This window comes from Bison bison, unplaced genomic scaffold, assembly GCF_000754665.1.
Source record: "Bison bison bison isolate TAMUID 2011002044 unplaced genomic scaffold, Bison_UMD1.0 scf7180017864304, whole genome shotgun sequence".
Lineage (NCBI taxonomy): Eukaryota > Metazoa > Chordata > Mammalia > Artiodactyla > Bovidae > Bison > Bison bison.
The window spans coordinates 15,835,906-15,858,272 of record NW_011494876.1 but is presented as its reverse complement, the minus strand read 5'-3'; the positions used below and the strand labels follow the sequence as shown (position 1 = coordinate 15,858,272).

General features: G+C 45.3%; 2 protein-coding genes across 6 annotated transcripts in view; both read right to left on the bottom strand.

Moving 5' to 3' along the window:
• IP6K1 (inositol hexakisphosphate kinase 1) overlaps positions 1 to 15,535 on the bottom strand; it is a 37,434-nt gene extending 21,899 nt beyond the window's left edge. Inside the window, exon 1 of one of the 3 annotated variants that reach the window (XM_010851848.1) lies at positions 15,316 to 15,535. The gene's annotated coding sequence lies outside the window, so the exon portion shown is untranslated. The other 2 variants (XM_010851849.1, XM_010851850.1) reach the window with 2 other exon arrangements.
• A 1,978-nt stretch (positions 15,536 to 17,513) lies between these two features.
• CDHR4 (cadherin-related family member 4) overlaps positions 17,514 to 22,367 on the bottom strand; it is a 7,722-nt gene continuing 2,868 nt past the window's right edge. The window contains exons 7-19 of one of the 3 annotated variants that reach the window (XM_010851845.1): positions 22,108 to 22,244; positions 21,667 to 21,850; positions 21,417 to 21,570; positions 21,089 to 21,182; positions 20,655 to 20,858; positions 20,435 to 20,574; positions 19,850 to 20,003; positions 19,523 to 19,743; positions 19,156 to 19,298; positions 18,604 to 18,660; positions 18,415 to 18,502; positions 18,156 to 18,186; positions 17,514 to 17,653 (exon numbers count right to left, since the gene is read on the bottom strand). In XM_010851845.1, the coding sequence (XP_010850147.1) occupies positions 17,529 to 17,653; positions 18,156 to 18,186; positions 18,415 to 18,502; positions 18,604 to 18,660; positions 19,156 to 19,298; positions 19,523 to 19,743; positions 19,850 to 20,003; positions 20,435 to 20,574; positions 20,655 to 20,858; positions 21,089 to 21,182; positions 21,417 to 21,570; positions 21,667 to 21,850; positions 22,108 to 22,244 (1,732 nt within the window). In that variant the 3' untranslated portion in view covers positions 17,514 to 17,528. The remainder of the gene's footprint in view (positions 17,654 to 18,155; positions 18,187 to 18,414; positions 18,503 to 18,603; positions 18,661 to 19,155; positions 19,299 to 19,522; positions 19,744 to 19,849; positions 20,004 to 20,434; positions 20,575 to 20,654; positions 20,859 to 21,088; positions 21,183 to 21,416; positions 21,571 to 21,666; positions 21,851 to 22,107; positions 22,245 to 22,367) is intronic. The other 2 variants (XM_010851846.1, XM_010851847.1) reach the window with 2 other exon arrangements.

Below are 22,367 nucleotides of genomic sequence, written 5' to 3'. Positions count from 1 at the left end.
TTGACAGTAACATCTGAAGTGGCATTCACCCAGATTCAGAGTTGAAAGGAAACGTACTATTTTCTTTCCTCTCTATACCTTTTTTCCTTGGCATAAACAGGGCATTTCTCATTTTGGAGACATTAAGGACTATGAAAAGAAAGTAACTACAAGGAAGAACATTCTCTGGGTTTTGAGAAGGATCCTAAGGAAATTGTCTTAATCTGTTTTGGCTGCTGTAGCAGAGTATCACAGACTGAATGACTTACAAACAACAGAAATTTCTTAGTTCCAGAGGATGGTAAATTCGACATCAACGCAATGGCAAATTTGATGTTTGGTGAGTCACTGTGTCCTCATATGGTGGAAGGGGTGAAAGGGCTCTCTGGGGCCTCTTTTATAAGGGCACTAATCCCATTCATAAGGGCTCCATCCTCATAACCTAATCACCCCAAAGGTTCCCCTTCCAAAAACCAACACACTGGATATTAGGTGTCAACATATGAATCTGGAAAACAAACATTCCGTCTAGAGCAGGAATCATGATCAGAGTTTTAAGCTCTGCTACCACAGTATCTATTCTTTGTCTGATTAGACTTCACCATTTCTGCCGTGACTTGGTAGAATATTTTGGCGAGGAAATCTTGTTTTTGTGAAAAGGAGACTGTTATTTTCTATGAAAATAGTTTGTAACTTTCTGGGTATTAGCATGAAAACTATTTTACTTTAAAATGTTTAAAAATAAGAAAATTCCCTCTGTGGAAACATGATACATTTCTGTATTTAGTAGTAAAGCTCCTTTTTGTTGAACACAATCTTAAATAATGAAAATTAATTAACAATATTCTCTAATATTATGCATTAGAGTAGACAACACCACTTGTGCTGATTACCGTGTCATTTTCACTGGGCTGTTTGAACTGTGGTCTGAATCAGGCTCTAGGGGAGGCAGGAAAAGCATTAGCACCAAGTTAGGCTTCGGTTTGCCAAAACAGATTCTTTGGAAAATGCTAAGTTTGGGGCTTGGCAAAATCACGTGCTGATTAAAATTACATGAATCCTACCCTCTAAAATACCAGATGCAGTTTTAGTCCTTTTTTGTCTTATCATAAAAAGATTGTCTGTGCCCTAATGAAAGGACCACTGGTTTGGTTTGCAGGGTTTTCAGTAACAGCTGCATCTTCTTCAACACTGTCACCAGCCGCACGAGCAGAGCAAAGGTCTAACACTTGAGGATGAGAAGCAGCAGGTATTCTTCACAAATGTGGATACTGCAAAGAGGGGCTTAAGTAGAAGCGATGTCCTCCAAATATCCTGGTGATGGATGTTCAGACAGGAAACAGTTTGTGTGGGTCAGTTCTTTTAGATCCCTGGCAGTTTATATTAAAATGGTTAAAATTCTGTCAGCTTATGAATGGACTGCTTCCCCAGGGCTCCATGCTCTGCCTATGAGTTTGTGCACCACCAGCTATACAGTCTCTGTTTGTCCTTCATTTTCTTTAGAAAGCTCTGGTTCCACATTTTACTGCATAAAATGGGAAGGAGGCTATTTTTTAAAAGAACCTGCTGAGATTCTCAAGTTGAATTTTTTTTTCACTGGTGAACAGCAACACATGGAAATAAATCTGCCCTGTAAAGACATTAGTTAACATTAGTTAGACTGACCTTCTGGTTATAGTAACTAACTTCTTGAACATATAATTGAACTCTGACATGAATTATGTCTCTATTCAAATAAAATAAAGTTTCTCATATTGCTTAAATTAGTATTTTCCTTTTTCAAAGCAAAGCTGTTGTGAGGTGAAATGATTATAAGGTGTTATTATGGCTTATAAATTAATAATTGGGATATTTAATTTTATAAAAAAATTAAAATCTGTGAATTGTGGTATATTCATACAGTGGAATACTACAGAGAAATGAAAAAGAACCAACTACTGCCAAACACAGCATAGAAGAATCTCACAGGTGTGATGTAGCAAGAAAGAGTCTAGATACAAAAGAGGCCATGTGCTGTGATTCTATACATACATGAAATTCAAAATGATAATGAAAATCTCAACAGTGGTTTCTCTGGGAAAATACTGAGAAGGAGCATGAAGGTAGAGGTGACAAAGCTGAGCACTGTACATATGCACTCAGCTGTGTGCCTAGATTTTCAAACTTTACTCTAAGTCAGAACTTAAAAGGGAATAAAGAACAAGAAGAGTAGTCCTCTACACCAGCAGAATACACTAGAAAATGCAAACTATTTAAATATATTCCATTTACAACAGCAACCAAAACTATATAAAGTACCTATAAATCTTTAAAAAGTATTACAGATCAATAATAAAACTTTACTGAAGGACCTAAAAGAAGACATAAATACACCATATTCATGGAGTGTGGGGCTCAATAGTGAAATGCAATGCAATTTCAACACAAATTCTAAGAGGGTTTTTTGACAAACCTGACAATCTGACTTTATATTCACATGGAGGAGTGATGTCGCTAGACAGCAATGTCAAAAAGTAATGAAAGATCTGCCCTCCCCACTAGCAAAGCTCCTTATGAAATTATAGCAATTAAGACAGAGTGTGATATTTTGCAAAGAGAGGCAAAAAATCTTAGGCTCAGACATGAGAGTGGATGTGTGTAACTGAAGTAGCATTTAAACACCCATTTAATCAATTGAAAAAGATGATATAATCTCATAAGAGGCTACACACAGATAAAATTCTGTCCTTACCTCCAACTATACTCCAAAGTAAATTCCCAACATACAAATGTCCAAAATAAAACTTGAAATTAGAAAAAAATTTAAATGCCTTTTGACAATAGATTAGGTAAAATTCCATAAGACATAAAACACACAATCTACAACAGGAAACACTGATGAATAAGACCACATTAAAAAAAATGTTAATTGTAACAGCTTTTATTGAAGTATAATTTACAAACCATAAAATTCACTTAAGTGTACAATACAATGATTGTTAGTAAATTTACAGAGTTGTACAACAATCCCCACAACCTAATTTTATAGTATTTCTATCACTCCAAAAGACCCCTCATACCCACTCACAATCGCCCCATTCCTACCACCAGCCACAATAAAATTATTTTTTTTGTATAAGAGAATCATAAGTAAAGACAAAAGTCAGACAAAGAACAGGTATTTGCAATATTGATAATTATCAAGAAAATCAGTTAATAATATATGAAGAATTCCCATAAGTGGAGGAAAATAAGAAGATGGAAAAAAGATGAGGCTCAGTGGTTAATAAACACGTGATTAAATGCCCCTCTTCACAAATACTAGAGAAATGCGAACTTAAACAGGAAATGATTTCAATTCTATAAGACTGGAAAAAATAAAAAGTATAAACATCCCAAGCACTGGCCAGCCAGGTAGAAACGGCTTCTCTCTTATGATGATGATGGCAACACAAAACCAAAGTTGTGTGCACTCCACAACCCAGCACACACCCAAGAGAGCAAGTTCAAAACGCTCACCGCACCACTGCTGTAACAGAAAAATGGGCAATGACCCAAAGGTCCACCAGCGGAAGAATGGATAAATGAATGAGTGTATTTATAAACTGTACAGTCCCGAATTAATAATCCACATGTGTCAACATGAATACATTTCAAAACAAATTGGAAAAAGCATGTTTGGAAATATTTCTAGTATGTCATCATTGTAAATTTTTAATACATAAAACACTATACATGAATTTATGGACACATATATGTATTAACAAGAACAATGATGTGGAATGGAAGAATGTGCATCAACTTTACAGGAGGAAAGGAAAGGAGGAAACTGGTTATCTAGGAAGAAAAGGGAACTTCAGCTCTTTTAATAATTTTTAATTTCTTTTGTAAAAAGTCTGAAACAAATATGGTGAAATGTTAACATTTTCTAATCTCTGTGCCCAGCACACTAGTATCATTCTCTGAACTTGTGTATCTTTAAATAAAACAAAAAGCCTTCACAGCGTTAGAAGCCTGATGTTAATACATAGTAAATGACAGAAGAACGTGCTAGCAATGGTTCCAAAGTAGGGTATGAATACCTGGAATTGGGTGAAGTGAAAGTTGCTTAGTCGTGTCCAACTCTTTGCAACCCCCATGGACTACAGAGTCCATGGAATTCTCTAAGCCAGAATATTGGAGTGGGTAGCCTTTCCCTTCTCCAGGGGATCTTCCCAACCCAGGGATCAAACTCAGGTAAGCCCACATTGCAGGTGGATTCTTTACCAGCTGAGCCACAAGTGAAGTCCAAGAATACTGGAATGGGTAGCCTATCCCTTCTCCAGGGGATCTTCCAGACCCAGAAATCGAACCGGGGTCTCCTGCATCATAGGCAGATTCTTTACTGACTGAACTATGAGGAAAGCCCTAATTGGATAGAAAACATTAGAACTGCTTGATCTGTCTTCCTCACTTGGCCGTCAAGCACCACTCTCCTCATTCTCCTGGTACTCAATCTACTTTGCTGGTTCTTTCTCTTCTTCCCACACTTTTAACGCTGGAGGCCTCGGGGCTCAGTCTTTGGTCCTCCTTTGTTTAGCTACACTCTCAGTTCAGTCGTCTTTCTGGAACACCAAATTCATATGACTGACTATTTGATCTAGGAAGTTTAAATTTAACGTTGCCAAGACAGAACTCATCTCCCCAAAGCCCCCCAAACCTCTCCAACCTGCTTACCCATCCCAGCTCCATCTTTACAGCTGCTCTCACAAAAATCCTGACAGTCATTCTTGATTCCTCTTTCTCTTAGACCCCAGCGCAGTAGGCTATCATGTAACCCTACTGAGTCTACCTTCAGATCATGTCCAGATCCAGCTACTTACCATCTCCAGTGCTACCACCTGGTATGATCACCAACATCTCCCCTCTCCTCACTGGTGTTCCAGCTTCCATCATGGCCCTCCTGCAGCCTGTTCTCAACACAGCAGCCAGGGGCTCTGTTAAACTGAGAGAGCATGTGACTTCTCTGTTCAAGACCCTGCAATGGCTCCTGTCTCACCCAAGGCCTTGCCATAACCTTCAAGTTCTGCATTCCTCCCCACCCCCATTTTCCCTCTAATCTGATTCCTATCCTTTTCCCCTTTGCTTATTACCTCACTCTAAGCTACACTGGCTAGACACACAGGGAGATTCCTACTCTGGGGTCTCTGCACTAGCCATTCCTTCTGTCTGGACCATTCCTCCCCCAGATATCCAAGTGGCTAACTCCCTCACCTCCTTTGCTCAAATCTCTCTCCATGTTTCCCCTAACCTCCCTAAGTGTAAACTACAAACCCATCTGGATGTTCCATCTTCCTTACTCTGCTCTTTTTCTTTTTTCAAGGCATGTTCTATGTTTTATTTATTGATAATGTCCATAGTTTATTATTTTTATTATAACGATGTCAGATCCATGAAGGAAAGCTTATTTTTTCACTATATATTATTCAACATGTCCAGCATGTGGTAGCGACACAATAAAAAGAGATGTATACACATGATGTATATAACAGATGTGTACAGCAGTAAAAGTACACGACATATGAAACATGTTCATGACAGGACAAAATTTTTCTCTCTCTTTTTTTGTTTACTATTAGGATTGTTAAGTCAAAAAAGTTTACAGATTTCTAACCTAGGGCTACCAAAACCAGAACAAAGAGTTAACTTGGCTTTACAGAGAAGAAAGTATGATAACCAAAGGACAGAATTCCAAACCAAAGAAAGAGAACGTAAAATTCTGTTTTGACTCTAAAAAGAGTTGATACATGAAAAAAGAGGTTTAAATGTACCTGGATAAAAATGGCAATTAACAGAAACTAAACAAGATATGTAGGAAAAAAGAAGATAGCCTATGAGGAAGATGATAAGATCATTTTTATTACTAATACAAAAGAGAAACAAGGGGCGAAAATCAGACAAATATACAGAAAATCTCAATTATAAAGAATAAACCATCTCAAAGAATTTAAACTAAATTTAGGAGATATAACTAGTTTTGTTTGGTTTAATTCAACAACAAAGCAAGCCTAGAAAGTGGCAATGAATAAAAGCCCTGGCAAAGACAAAGAAATTCCAATCAGATATGGTGGAGAATAAGGTCCAAACTATTTTAAGAACTAGGAGGACACTGTCTTCACAGAAAGAGAAAGACAATACCTGGTCACCAAGTTTGTCAGCTGGGCGGGCACAGACACTCCAAAATGCAGATCAGCAGAGTGCACTCTAAGGAGCTGGTTTAGAGTTGGTAATTTTGTGGCTAATGTATTTTTACAGCCTCAGACTAATCACCTGAGTTTGGTATGCAATCTTTTTGTAAAAAGAAGTATCCTTGGTACCTTCAAACTGCACAGGTATATTTGTAAATTTCCTCATATTTTCATTAAAACTGGTTTAGAAATCCAACATTTCTACTTCTAAAACTAAATATACTCAAGCACTAAAAGTATAATGCCAAAATATCATGATCTTAAAACAAAGCATATGAAATCTATTTAGTCTTTTAAAAGTCTATAAAAAGTAATTTAAACTTGGTAATGCAAGAATGCTAAGTAAAATTTTGGCAATATTTCAATAATTTATCTTTGGTTTGTTTTTTACTCTCCAAGGGAAAAAGAGCAAAATTACTCAACTGAAAAGAACACAATGGACAGATATAGTCACTCTCACAGAAAAGAACAACATATAAAGCTCTAGTTGCATAGCTCTGGACTTTATGAAAACTCATTTCTAACTGTTTCAGAGATAAAAAGCTGATGCGGACTCCAAGAGGAAAAGATACTCTCAAATACTTTCAAATTCAAGGACAAAAAACACTACAGCTGAAATCTAACATGAAAGCATATTTGTTCTCTAAAGTATATAATCAAGGGAAACTAATGTTTTCTTAAATTCAAGTCAATTCTTGCTTTTATTAATACACATGGGACTGCAGGTGGCTTCCCACATGGCTCAGTCGGTAAAGAATCCATCCACCTGCAATGCAGGAGATGCAGGCAGACGAGAGTTCAAACCCCGGGTCGGGAAGATCCCCTGGAGGGGGGCATGGCAACCCATTCTAGTATTCTTGCCTGGAGAATCCCTTGGACAGAGAAGCCTGGTGAGCTACAGTCCACATGGTCGCAAAGAGTCAGACACGACTAAAGTGACCGAGCACGCACACGAGACTGTAGGTGCTGGTAAGATTAGTTATACTTATGAGGGTAAAAAAAAACAGTCCTTCCTTCGCACCCCAAGAACTGTTTCAGGAAGATGCTCACAAACCTCACCTCTGAGGAAGACGGAAACATAGAGAACATTCTTGAGGTACGTATAGCTGCCAACCTGATTGCCCTTCCAATCTACCAGGGACTGGGACATCCCTCACCTAGAAACCAGAAATATGTGCAAAGACCTAGAGCAATCTGGGAGGTCTGAAATAAGGGGAAGGGGAAAAGAGGCTTAAAGGTATCCATTTTGTTTATCCTCAGAAAAGAGGTTGCTTAGACATCTGGGTCCTATCCAGAAGCAAGGGACCCAGTGGCACCCTTCTGAGGATACCAGGCTGAGAGTAAACAGGGTGAGTTCCACTTTATACACACGCACACACGTATATATACACATATACACGTACAAATACTTGTGCTTAGTCATGCAGTCATGTCTGATTCTTGGTGATCCCATGGACTGTAGCCTGCCAGGCTTCTCTTGTCTATGGGATTTCCCAGGCAAGAACACTGGACTGGGTTGCCATTCCCTTCTCCAAGGGGTCTTCCCAAGCCAGGGACTGAACCCAAGTCGCCTGTGTCTCCTGTATTGGCAGGTTCTTTACCACTGAGTCATCATAACAAATTCTTTCTTTTGCTTTTGTTTCTTCATTTTGTTTTGTTTTCTTGGGCCGTGTCATGTGGCGTAAGAGATCTTAATTCCCCGACCAGGGATAGAACTCATGCCCTCTGCAGTGAAAGTGCAGTTTTAACCACTGGACTGCCAGGCAAGTCCCCCCAAAGCCAAATTATTTAAATGTTCTAGTTTTTCATCTGGGCAGTTGTTTAGGTATATACAGGTGTAAAAATCATCAAATTTTGTGCACTTTATCAGTATTTTATACTTCAGGAGGAGTTACTTTAAAAGGAAACAAAAATTTAACAGGGAAAAACCAATCATTTGAGGAGAAAAAAATCTGTGCTTAAACTAACACTGGAAGGCAGAGCTTATCTATCCTGAAAAGGCACAAATGACGCTCCTGCTGTGCTGCCTAAACACTGCTCTCAGTTTCCTCACATATAAAGTGAATGTACTGCTACTGGTCTCGTGGGTCTATTAAAAAAGAAATTCCTTCTCTTTTATCCACTTAGTTATTCAAAAAAAAAAAAAGGAAAAAAAGCCATGAAGACCAGGGACTATAGATTCCAATCAAATGAGGAATATTACATACTGGTTCTCTCTTTGAACAAACTATAAAAAATACAGTAAACTAAAAATAAAAGATACTTCAAAATTTTACTAAAAGGTTCTCTTAAAGAAGCAGTATTTCAAGAGTAATTTTCTCGCTTCAGCCAACTCCCACATGAAAGTTTCACTCATCTTAAATACCCACCTTACCTTCCATCCAGAAAATAGCTTTTTAGCAATTCCATAAGAATCAGTGTTATTCTTTAGGAGATTTCAGACGCTTTAAAAGAGGATGCTGATAATCAAGTTCTTGGCTGTAAAGAAGTTGTCATTGAACACTGGCACAAGAAGTCAATGAAACAGAATTCAATCTGCCCAACATAGGTATGAATATACCGTGTAGAAATGACCTCAATGGGATGGGGTGTTAGGGATGAATACTCATCACTGCTCACTGCTCCCAGAAATTAAAATCTAGAACACTTAGCTAGGACCCTCTGGTTGGTACTAGTTTTCAAACAGCACCCATGGAAGATCATCAGACAAAGAAGAGTCAAACTTTTTTTAAAAAAAAGAAAAAAGTTGCATATGAATTAAAATTAATTCACATGTGTAAGTTTTTTTGTTTTTTTTTTTTTTAGGTAGCAAAATAGCAGCCACATGACCAATGGTCTAAAGAGGCAGTACCAATTGTGACTGAGCTTGGTTACTTACAAAGGCGCAAATCACCATGGCCAGGTTCCACAGAGAGATGCAGGATGAACCCTGTGGATGACCAAGAAGCCTCCTAACCTGAATCAATTAACAGAAACCCAGGATCATGACAAGTAAATGAAGCTCTTAAAGCAAACAGACCCCCTCAATCTAGAAGCTAGTGTCTACTTGTAATAGTTCCTAATTATTCCAACTTCCCACTTCAACAGAATGCCCGTTCGTTTCTGACTTAGCATGGGTATATCTGGAAATCTGGCAAAAAAACAGAAAATGAGACTTCGAGCTGAGAACTACAAGGAGGAGCAATAACAAAACTGGGCCCAGAGTCCACAGAACTGTTCAACTTTCTCCTAAACAGTGTCCGTGTGATGCAGTCTGGGGGTCAGGGAAATTCTACTCGTGGATATTTACCACAGAGAAATGAAAATATGTACACACACAGACTTGTATGAGAACATTTATTACATCTTTACTCATAAGAGCCAAAAACTAGAAACCACCCAAATGCCTAGCAGCAAAAAATACAGCCTAAAAAGGAATACTACTCAGCAATAAAAAAGGAAGACACCAAAACAGATGAATCTCAGAAACATCATACTAAGCAAAAGAAACTATATACGAAAGAAAATATAACCAATTCCCAGTTCTCACAGTAGTTATGTTCTATAAAGTCACTGCAAACAAAAAAAAAAAGTTAGTGAATACTGAGCTGCTGCTCCTAGAGGAAACAGAGTTAAGTTTCTCTGAGCCTCTGGTCACAGCACTTTCACCAATCAATTTTTAATCTTTCAGAGCTACACACATATAAGATATAACCTTGTATGTATATTACTGTTTAAAGACACTTTATTAAATACATAGTTGACTCGTTAACACTGAACTCTCAGCCAACTGCACTATAACTCAGATCTGAACAAATCTTATCTATTATCTAACACATGTATTTTGTTCATAAGGCACTTTACATCCTTCTTATACTTAAGATTAGACAGCACTCCAGCATTGGTTACTTGGGAGCCATTTTAACCAGCAAAATTATCCATGAAAAACACAAAAATATGAAAAATCATGCCATAAATAGATCATGAAAAGAACACCTGTTTAGAGAGCGAGTCTCCCCCGCTTTTCAAAATTCACTTCACACCACTGTGTTTTTACGAAAGATGGACGTTAGCACCGCTTTCACTAGCCAGAACAGATCCAAAGAGCGTTTTCACTTTTAGGGAAAGGCAGCAAGTGAAAACAGCATTCAGTATTTGTTTTGCAGGGAGTCATTACAAAGGCAGAGTGCACCCAGAGCAGCAAGAGTGGCACTGCCAAGCTCCTTTCCCAGGAGCATCTCAAGCTGCTACAGCTCTGAACTGTCTGTGAGCATCTGTGCGCTATCTTGATTTACACTGTACGTCCGTTAGCAAGATGAGTCCTAAGGTAATTGTTTTTTCACTTTATGTCATTTTGGCTCACAAAAGGTTTCACAGGAGCACTCTACATTCATCTGAAAGCACTCTACTTTCACCTGAAATCAAGGCAAATCTGACCTACAGCTGAAACGAGGCAGCACAGTGGCACCTTGCTCCCCTTCAGCTTCCTTATTTATTGCCAGCTAGCCCCTGATGTAAATACATCATTTACCATTTACCAACCCAGAAGTTTATAATACAGTGTTGACTGCAACAAGGTACCAATTAGGGTGTCCTGCATGATCTCATTTTTGTAAAACTTACAAAAAATCACTTGAAGAAATATGGTCAAACAATAAAACACTAACAGTGAAATTATGGATGGTCCTGTTTTTATTTCTTGTTATTCATATATGATCTTTTTTTAAATTAGTGAATATACATTACTGATAAGTTATTTTTTACAACAGCTTCAAGATATAATTCACACAGCATACAAGTCACCCATTTAAAGTGTACAATTTATGGGACTTTCCTGGTGGTACAGTGGTTAGGACTCTATGCTTCCACCACAGGGAGCACGGGTTCAATCCCTGATCAGGGAACTAAGACCCCACCATGCCACACAGCATGGCCAAAAAAAATAAAATAAGAAATACAGTGTATAATCCAAGGGCTTTTAGTATATAAAAGTTATGTGTAACCATCACTACAGTTTCAGAACATACTCATCACCTCTCATCTTGCCCTAAGCAACCACTCATCTACTTCCGATCTCTGCAGATTTGCTTCATCTGGATATGTTTTATAAATGAAATCATATAATGTGTGACCTTTTGTGTCTGGCTTCTTTCACTTAGCATAATGTTTCCCAGGTTCAGTCATGTTGAAGTATATTTTGGTACCTCACTCCTTTTTATTGCTAAATGATATTTCATTGTATATATAAAATATGTATAAACCATATTTTATTGATCCATTATCAGTTGATAAACATTTGGGTCATTTCCCGTTTTGGTTGTTATGAATAACACTGCTATAAACACTCATATATAGGTTTTCGCTTTGTACATGTTTTCATTTTTCTTGGGTAGATAACTAGGAGTGGAATTGCTGGTAACTCTAAACATTTGAAGAACTGCCAGACTATTTTCCAAAGTGACTGCATCATTTTACATTCTCACCATTTGAGTTTATAAGGACCAACAGTTCTCATTATTTAACTTTTTGATTACAAAGTTGCTTAGTTCATTCAATTGTAACAGGCTCAGATTTTTATGGTCTTCAAGGTACTCTTATTTCCTGACATCAAAATTTAGATTTGAAAAGAGTCCAGTCCTAGGCCTGCTTACCTTCTGGAAAATGAGAGGACAGGAACAAATGAGCTAAATCCCCACCCACAAATAAAAACTTTTGCAGAAGAGATGAGATTTTCTAAGCATTCAAAAAAACAAAGTCTCTATCAGGGATCCAACACTGAAATGAACATATGTTCCCATCAAAACTCATTTGCAATGCCTCTTACATAAACCCAACTTCAAACTGTAATAGCAGCAAACATGAATGAGAGTCTCAATCTTATAAAAGAACCAAGATTGCTTAGGTTTTCCCACACAGAATTCATTGCTTAAATCCTGCTGTAGTACAGGAAGAGAAATGAAATGTGACTTAAGATCGGGGCAAAAGCACAGATCTCCTGGTGCAAACATACAAAATGCCTCTCTGCTCCAACCCAGAGACAGCTCTACCTGGCTTTCCCCAGCTCCACCCATCACTGCTCCTTACAGTTTCAGGGCAGCACTGGGAGGACAAGCAGCAAATACTTCTGACACATTTACAGAAGCCCAAGGTGGCAGTGAAAAGACCCAACCAAGAAGCGTCTAAGAATCTCAACGCTATGCTCACCCAATACATGTTTTCTGAGAGTCAAAAGTAGCCAGGAAGAGGGATGAGCCACACAGCCATTTCTGAAACGCAGATTTACTTTCTATTGTTGGGCTTCAGTTCCGCACTATGCGCAAGTCCTGCCTTATAGAATGATGGGCCTCTGTGCGGTGCGAGAGTGCAAGCCCTCCGGGCAGTGTAGGACTGGGAGCTCCACGGTCAAAGTCTCATTTCTATCTGCCTATTCCCTCCAATTCCCTGTTTAATTAGAGGGTGTTCCAACTCAGGCACATTTTGCACATTTTTGTGAACATTTAGTTCTTATCTACTACATGCAGGTACAAAAAGACACAAAACTACAATCTCTGCAGGAAAGGGGTTAGGTCTAATCAGAAAAAAGCTATTCTTAAAAGAGCATATACTGTATTATTGTTTTTAATACGGGCAATAATACCACTGCAGTTCAGAGGGAGTAGAGTATTCCCAAAGACCGGAATGTTTCGGGGAGTGTTTCATAAAGGAGGTAGGAAGGACCTGAGCTGGACTTGAGAAAAGAGAAGTGAAACTGAAGGCAAAGGGTATCCCCAAGAGGGGCAAAAGGAAATGGATTAGCTGGCAACAGGATCTGTGTAAGAAAATATCACACATGGAATGATTACCAAACCATTCGGGTGGTGAGGATTAGGACAAACCTGGGAGAGGTGGGTTGGGACCAGCTGGGCAGCAGCACCGAAAATGCCACATTAGGACATCAAATCTCATCCTATATGCCTGAAGCAGTTTTGACTCATTAAGTCTGTTGCTCATAACAGTTAAAAATGCTGACATTTACAGATGAATTGCTACTGCTAAGTCACTTCAGTCATGTCCTACTCTGCGACCCCAGAGACGGCAGCCTACCAGGCTCCCCTGTCCCTGGGATTCTCCAGGCAAGAACACTGGAGTGGGTTGCCATTTCCTTCTCCAATGCATGAAAGTGAAAAGTGAAAGTCAAGTCGCTCAGTTGTGTCTGACTCTTATCGACCCCATGGACTGCAGCCCACCAGGCTCCTCCGTCCATGGGGTTTTCCAGGCAAGAGTACTGGAGTGGGGTGCCATCGCCTTCTCCAACAGATGAATTATGTACATACAAAGTTAAAGTAGATGGAAGGTCCGCTATTCTAACATCCCTACTTATTTGCATTTAAAAATGCCCAGCATAGAAGTACTGCTATAAGCTATCTCTGAGTAACAAAATAGGCTTAATCAAGCAAGCACGATCTAATACTCCTAAGTATTCACAAGGCAATAAAGCATTAAAAAAAAAGGCAATAAGAGTTCTTGGCTATTCTGTAACTTCCTTGGGGCAACAGTTCTAACACAGCGTTAGACTGGGAATGGACTATAATGGACCCCTGAACCTAAAATTGCATGCAAAAGTTAGAGTAGTTAAGTAGACTAAGGAAGAGATTTGTTCTCTTTCTATATCTCAAAGATAACTGAAACAGACTAAGAGCCTAATTTATGGTTATTTTTCACAGAAAACAGCAAGCATTTAACCCTGTGGCAGCCTTAACTTTCTAAAGGAAGTGTTAATCAGAGGGGAGTTGGGGGGAAGTTAGTTTTAGGCCATTTTGAGAAGCTCCTAATATTTTCGCATCTTCCTTTCTTGTAAAGAACTGCCCAAGGAACTGGTCTCACCAAAATGAAAATTCATCCAAGATTCAAAAAATGGCCCAAGGGAGGGTAATGAAATGCCTAAAGACTACTCACTCAACTTCTCTCTCTCCTCACAAGGCAAACAGCAACAGGCCACCAGCTGCCTCTGGTTTCAGCATCTTCTCCAAAAGCATCTCCTGACCAAACGGATAGTTTCTTGCAAAATTAAACATTCTGAGGTGATAAGATCCTGACACAAGCGCACAAAGTATTGTTGTTCAACTTAGTGGTCTCAGGCAGGCTTTCTGTATGACCACAGACAGAAGCCTGTGCTGAGAAGCCAAGGGACCACAGGCAAACAGAAATGTTTTCTGGAGCCCTCAGCACATCAGGACATCAAATCTCAACCTATATGCAGAGGTTTCCTAGACCGGCACACCTTAGGTGGGGTCTCTAACCCTCTTATCCTCACAAAAGAAGGGGGCCTGGAAGTCTGTTTCATTGGGCAAGATACATTTACTCTGTTAAAAGTTAATTTGGCATTCACGAGACAAAAAGAAGTTTCATTTCTTTTTCTGATTCTAACACCCTCTTACATTTCTTTTGTCTACACTTGGCAGATTATCTTTTTAGGAGATAAAACCAATCAAGTTACCACCAATACTCACTTTCTCCCAGAGCCAAAAGAGGAAGCTCTTACCACCACTCCAAAAAGTGGTGATTCAGAACAACAACAAAATATATATGTCCCAAACCAAAATTCGGGCATCAGGGACATCTGATCAGGCCCTTCAGGAAGAAGCAAACGGTGAGCTCCGAGGAGTCTAAGAGGCAGGCGCCGGGCAGAGGGGCCTTCGCCTGGTCTGAATCACAAGGGCCGTCACACTGGCCGGCCTGCTTTGCGGGGGCTTTCGACTGGTTGACCTAGTCTTAGTCTCAATCGGTCTGAAAGTCACTCGCAGGAGCGACATCTAAGAAAATAGTACGTGTATTTCTCACCTGGGAACAACACAAGACCCTGGAGAGCATCAAGCTGGCACTGGACACGTTTCAGCGCTGCGGGTCAGTGGAGCCCAGGGCTTCAGTCACAGAAACTAGTTTCCCGCTACCCCGCCGGCCAGCCCTCAGGCGCGGGGCTTTTGGACCTCTACCCCGAGGCCGTCCTGCGACCTCGGCACCAGCATCGGGGAGACTTCACGGGCGGCCGATAAGGACGCTCGAGCGATGCTCAGCCGATGCCCCTGCCCTGCGCGCGCTAGCTCCAACCCCGCGCCCGCCGCCGCCGCCCGCGGCGTCAGGCCGGTCTTTCGGCCCGGCTCCTGTCACTCACCGGCCCGGCCCGGGCAGCGGGCGCCCACGGCTCCCCACGGGAGCTGGGCCCCCCGGGCCTCCAGGTTTCGGCCCGCCCCCTGGCAGGCAGCGCAGGTGGCTGAGATCCGCAGGAGCGGCCCCTCACCGGCCGCTCGGTCCAGCTCCCGGCGCTGCCCACTAGGTACGGATCAACAACAAGATGGCGGCCAGCCGAGGGGGCGGGGGCCGGGCGTCATAGTAACCAGGACGGCAAAGAACCCGCCCCCAGCTTAGAATACTCCCAATCAACAGCCTCTTTTCCCTACGTCCAGTGTAGTGCCTCCCGATGACAGGTTGGCCGGCCTGTCAGTCAGAGCCTGCCTCTCGCGGCCCAAGCCGAACGCTTCAGCACGTGACTGTGACGGCACGGATTGGCGCATGCGCGCAGTTCCAGGAGTTGCTGGAGGTAGAGCTTTTGCTAGCTACTCCGGAGGCCGTAGCGCCCTTGGCATCCGTGAGTGCTCGGCTCCTGAATGGAGCCGACAGCGTCTTTTCACGCACGCATGCACACTTAGGGAATGTCTGCTGTATGCTTTTTTGGGTCACTCACCCTGGAAGGCAGGAGTTGTCCCTCACTACTGAGGAAACTGGGGCTCAGTGTGGGAAGGCTGGGCCAAGGTTATGCCACCTCTGGAAATGTGAGCACCGAGTTTCGCGCCTCCTCTTACTGGCTCCTGTGTATAATGCTCTCTTTCCAGTGGATTCCCTAGCTTTGCCCTTCATCAGCCTTTTGTGCCCCAGCAGTCTCTGGCCTGTTCCCACGTTTGTCCTTCTGCCTGGAGTTCAGTCCCCAGCACAAGCCCTGGCACATAACAGGCACTCTTATTCCTGCCCTAGGGCATCTTGTCTCCAGCTCTTATAACAACATCTTTTGCCCTGGACTGTCATGGTCTGCCACCAAGCGCAACTTACGAGCCTTGGGAAGACTGTTACCTTGGGCTTGGCATCAAATGTAATCACACAGCCTGACTCACATCAAGTGACCTGACTAGCTAGCTTTGTGACTTTGGAGGCTTGCTTGTTCTATCTGTGGAATGAGGATAAAAATCAAACTCCTTAGAGCCGAGCGTTTAATGAGCCCTTAGAGCATTCTAAGTGCTCAGGAAGTCTGCCGGCAGCTGCTTCCTATAACCTCCTGCTGTCAAGTTGCTGTCCCTGAGGCCAGCTCTAACACTCACTTTTCTGGAAACACCATGAAGCATATTTTTCCCACAGAAGGCATTCGACTTCTTCCTCTGCCTGGGGCACTGTAACTGGTTCAGGAAGGGAGATTCTCGGCTACTCTGAAAGTGTAAGTGTAGGTGGCTCAGTCATGTCCCACTCTTTGCGACCCCATGGACTATATAGTCCATGGAATTCTCCAGGCCAGAATACTGGAGTGGGTACCCTTTGCCTTTTCCAGGGGATCTTCCCAACCTGGGGATTGAACCCAGGTCTCCGGCATTGCAGGCAGATTCTTTACCAGCTGAGCCACAAGGGAAGCTACTCTCAAGAAGGTTCAGGTCCATAAACTTGACAGAGGGAAGAAGATTGAGAGAACTTGAAGACACCACAGTTAAGATAGCCTCCACCAAGACAGCAGGTCTTCTGGGAGAGCTGGCAGTATCCTGAGACTTGATGCCAGGCTGGGTATAGGGAGTGGGCTAGCACTTCCTCCCAACAGAACCTGCCCTCCTGTAGGCTGCTGTGGGGCACTTGGCCATGTGCAGCACAGGGAGGACAGAGGACCCATGAACCAAAGAGATCAAGAGGATATGGGAACACCTGCTCAAAACGGGGCTATTCTCGATCCCTCCATGGCCAGCCATGCCACAGGGTGCTCAAGTCTACACCAACCCTCACTTGAGTGCAAAAGCTCCAGATGCAAGAAAACCTCCACATACAGTCTGCAAACTGCCCTGGAAGTTGGTGGGGCTCCTGGGCCCTCCCCATCTGCTAGAGTAGGTGTCCTCTGAGGGGACAGGCCAACTGGAGGCCCCCTCAGTCATTGACGAGGATAACAGTGTCTTACTTCTGCAGAATATTAATCACAGTCAGCACTGTACAATGCCTTCTTGAAAGAAAAAATAACCTTGTTTCCACAAGACAGGGCATCCTCCAAGTGAGAACAAGGAAGCACAGATCTCAGAGCTGCTCCCACATGTAGGTTACCAGGCAAGGACTCTTCTGTTGGTAATTTTGTTTATTATTGAATCAGCTTGAAAACACATGATCATGTGAAGAAGAAATTCCACAAATATGATGCAGCTCCTGGGCCTCAGAGCCAGCGTCGGGCTCCCGTGTGCGTGTTGAACAGGTAATCTCTGCCTGTACCTGAGCTCAGATGGTCAGGAGAGAGAGAGAGGGCCTTGCTGGCTTTAGCAGCACTGCTTCCCTCCCCTAAGGGCAGGGAAAGATATTCCAGGACCCTTGGTGTGACCCGCCCCCCCTCCTTGATTTGGCTTGTCCTCTCCCTGCTTTCTCAGCAAATCATTTGAGGTCTGGCTCAGATACACAGGAAGCATCCATGAGTCCCCGAAACTTGACATCAGCTCCCCTGAGCCCCGTGCCAGATTACCCTACCATAATTCATGATGACAGTGGACCATTTGGGGGCCTCTTCCCTCACAACTTTCCCCCCATTTCCCCCTGGAGGTAGGAACCAGATCAGGGTCCCAGGTGTTTGGGAAACACTGGCTGAAGGATGAGGAGGGGTGAGAAGAGACCCCATTCAGGGAAAGAGTAGATAGTGGATGTCTGGTGGTAGGCAGAGATATTGAGATGAGGTCTGAAGAGAAAGTGGGCCCAAGTGGAGAATGGTTTGGAAAAAGGGGAACTCACGGGAGTCCTGGGCTCTGCCATCAAAATGGTGCTGAGGGGAAGAATGAGGAGGGTGTAACGAGGTGACCTCTGCCCATGGGGAGCAGGTGGAGGCTTGCCCCCCCAAAAGGGTGAAGAACCCACCTGCTTCCTGCATCCTGATGGTGCTGGTATGGTCCCTCCCACAGGGATAGCCAGCCATGGGAAAGGGGGCAGGCTTGGCAGGGGACACTCAGCAGCAGCCTCAGTGCCCACTGCACAGGATGGTAGGTTGACATACCAGGCTCATGACACTGCTGGGTGCCTGGGGTGTCTCCATCCTCGGGGCCTCCACAAACCCTTCAATGGATCCCTTAGTTCCCTGGATACTGGGGCAAAGTAGGAGCAGAAGTACAGGATAGGGCTCTGAGCCCCAGCCTGAGTTTCAGAGATGGACTTCCAGGCATAGAGGTAGGCAAAGGAAGCTTACCTGTTTAGCAGTAAAGCCTGGGTGGGTTTGCTTGATGTCTGTAGCACCTGGGTCAACCTAAAATGCCAGGAGGAGAGACCAAGCAGTGAGAACAGCAGACCTGCTGGCTCTAGGAATCAGCACCATTCATCTGCCACTCTTATTGGAGATAGCCTGTGTCTGTATGCAGTGGCCACAATGTTACTCCCATCTTCGCCTGAGTTCAGTCCTGTGCTCACGAGAAACTCGGCATCTTAGAGGAAGGTCACATTTCAGGTGAAAGGCAGGGCTCAGGAATAGGGGTAAATACCCAATGCATGACAGACTCAAGAGTCTAAATCCCTTGACCTTATCCACAGCCATCCCATTCCAGACTGGGTTCTGCCAGCAAAGGAGACAGCTTTCTCCCAGTGTCTCTCTGCCTCTAAGCTGATGACCCCCGGAGGGAGGGCAGTCCTCCTTAATATCATTCTGTCTGCTCATCAATTTGGGCAGTCTTGGGTAGAACCAGCTGTCACAGATGTGAGGGCCGGGGGTGGTGGGAGGCAAGCAGCACAGGGATAGGAACCCTACCCCCGCAGGAGCCAGCTGAGGAACCAGCCCAAACCCAGGAGGAGAAGGGCACTGGTCACTGTCAGCACCACCACAAACCAGGGCTCCGGCTGCCAGAAAACCTCCGTGTCTGTCACAAGCAGGGGTGTCATCCTTGAAGGCACCTGAAATGGGGCCACAGCTTCACCACTGTCCTGCCAAAACGCCCCAATCATCCAACCTTCAAACCCCTCCAAGGGCTGGGCCATCCCACGCCCCAGGTTTCTCCTTTGTATTGCCAGACTCTTTGCACTCGGCAGTTTCCTCTGAAATACCTTCCCCAATTGTTCCACCTCGAAAACTATATCTTTTCTCCCCACCCAGTAAGGGCCTGAGGACAACCCCTCACTGTGGTTCTGTGGATGCTGGTGGCCCCTGTGCTGGCCCTCCAGGGCACTATATGCACAATGACAGTGGCCGTGGTGCTGAGGTGGGGGGTGGAGGGGCCTGCATCGGCCACACGGATCAATAGCTCATATGTATGGGACTGCTCTGGCCAGGGGGGGCCCAACATGAGGTCGTTGTGCACTAGGACAGCTCCTTGCAGGCTGAATCGGCTCTGACTATTCCCTGAAAAACAGAGTGGGAGAAGAAGGGGACCATGGCTGGCCTTGGCCTGCCCCTCCCCAGCAGCCTGGAGGGCCCCCACGGCCCCCATGGCTCCCATGGCCCTCACCTCCCACAATTCTGTAGGAGAAAGCCAGGCGCTGGGGCTCCTGGGCCACCCGACACGACACTGTGGTCACCTCCAAACTACGGCCCAGGTGAGCGTAGACGGTGAGTTCCTGAAATGGGGGCTCACACTCGGGGGCATGGTCGTTCACATCCTGCTGGAAGGTAGTCAGATCACCCACCCCCAAACCCCCAGTCCAGCCCCTCAGCCTCCTCCCACCACAACCAGAATCTCGGTGTTGGCCAACAGTTTCCAGAACTTTGCATAACAAGGCCCCAACCCTCTCCAGCCAACCAGTACAGGAAACTGAAAGTGAAGTCATTCAGTCATGTCCAACTCTTTGCAACCCTGTGGACTATGTCCATGGGATTTTCCAGGCAAGAGTACTGGAGTGGGTTGCCATTTCCTTCTCCAGGGGATCTTCCCCACCCACGGATCAAACCCAGGTCTCCCACATTGTAGGCAGATGCTTTACCGTCTGAGCCACCAGGGAAGTCAGAGGAAACTGAAGCAGAGAGGAAAAGCAGAGCGCCCGAGGGAGGAGAGGAACTCTTTCCAATTATTTCTGAAGCTTCAGGGCTCATTTACCTCAACCTCAATGGTGATGGTACAGGAGCCTGAACGGTGGCAGGTGGGGTCCTGGTCTTGGCTGTGGTCAGTCAGCAGGACAGTGAGCCTGTACGACTTCTGCAGTTCATAGTCCAAAGGTCCCAGGAGGTGAACCTCCCCTAGAAGAGGGGGCCACAGCCTCAGCTTGCAGAGTCAACCCTGGCTCCACCCTCTCCACCCAGCCCTGGGGTGGGAGTACCATTGAGACTGTCCACAGCAAAGGGGGCGGACCCGCCAGAGATGGAGTACTCAATGCTGTCGTGGGGGTAATCCAGGTCTGTGCCCATCACAGAGCCCAGCAGGGTGTGGGGCCTTGCATCCTCACGAACCCGGAATGTGCGTGAGACACAGGTTGGGGAGAACTCATTGACAGGTGTCACCATCACCAGCACAGGCACCTCAGCTGGAAGCCATTTGAAAGTCAGGGAGCTGGCCTGGTTGGCTCGGCCCTGCCCTGGGGGTCAGAGGAGGGAGAGGCTCTGGAGGGAGGTGGGCAGTAGCTCACTCAGGGGTCTTTAGTGGACACAACCCTGCCCTATTGGTTTCCGAGAGAGATGACGCCACCCTGAAGACAGGAAGAGGGGCACAGAGGAGCCCTGTCCTGAATGTCCAGGCCTGGGCGTGGTCACTCACTGGTCATCGGAGGCTGACCACTGTCAAGCACCAGAATGGAGGCTGTATGCTGCAAGCAGGCGCCAGGAGCGTCACAGTCCAGCATGTCATTCACCTAACCAGAGGGACAGGAGAGTGAGGCGCAGCCAAGGCCTAGGAGAGCCTTGAGCCCACTGGGCTGCCTCCAGCCAGGTTATTCTCACAGACCCTACCCTAACCCTCGGGTAAAGCGGGTTGGCTGCAACACCATATCCTTCGCCCTCATGGTCTCCACTCCCACGGGGCCGTTGGGCCACCCCCTTCCTGTCCAAGCACTCTACACGTGGGTCTAAGGGCGGGGCCTGGGTACCTCCAGGACTCCGTCTCGCAGGCAGAGGCTGGAAGCGCTGGCAGGGCTGTGGAACAGCAGTTGGTAGTCCAGGGTGGAGCCAGGAGAGTCCGGGTCAGTGCAAGTGAAGGTATTCACGAAGGTGCCCACAGGCGTGGTCTCGGGGATCTGAGTCCTGGGAGCAGAGGGCGGGCGGCAGGGCGGGAGCTCGGGCTGGGCTGCGAACCCTGGCTCTCACCCAACAGCCAAGGTTAGACTCCCAAATACTCACACCAGCAGCGCTGGGAGGCAGCGCGGGGGCCAGCGGTTGACCGACTGCACGTCCACCTGGAAATCAAGCTCGGCGCTGTCCCACGGCCGGAGTCGCTCGAAGGCCTTCACCCGCAGCCTAGTGACCGCGGCGTCCGGGGCTTGCGCCAGCTCCAGGGGCGCGGTGGTCCGGACCACGCCGTCAACTGGGAGGGGTGGCAGGGCGCCAGACGCAGAGTTCGGCCCCGCCCCCAGGTCAGTCCCGTTCCCACCCTCCCACCTCTCCACGCCCACCTCTCAGGGCGCAGAGACTGACCACCTGGCCGCCGCCTCCAAGGCTCCTCTCTAACTCTGGGCTCCCAAACGCGACCTCGCCCCAGGTTCTGCCTTGGCTCCAGGCGTTGCGGGTCACTTCTAGACCAGCCGCAGAGGCATCCCCTTACCCGCCCTCCACGCCCCTCACCGCGTGCTATGGAGAAGAGCCGGCAGGGCACCGGGGAGACGATTTCATAGCGCACGTCAAAGCCCCGGGCGTGGACCTGAGCCACCTTACTTCCGGGAACCAGGTTTTCGGGAATGGTGATGTTCTGGGCTTGCTGCCTGGACCAAAATGGGAGCACTGGCTCCTACCTGCTCCCGGCAGGGTCTGCAGGCCCCTCCCTTGGGTCTTCCTTGGTACAGTAGCCAGCTGGGGATGCTCCCGCAGCCCTACACCTTAACCCT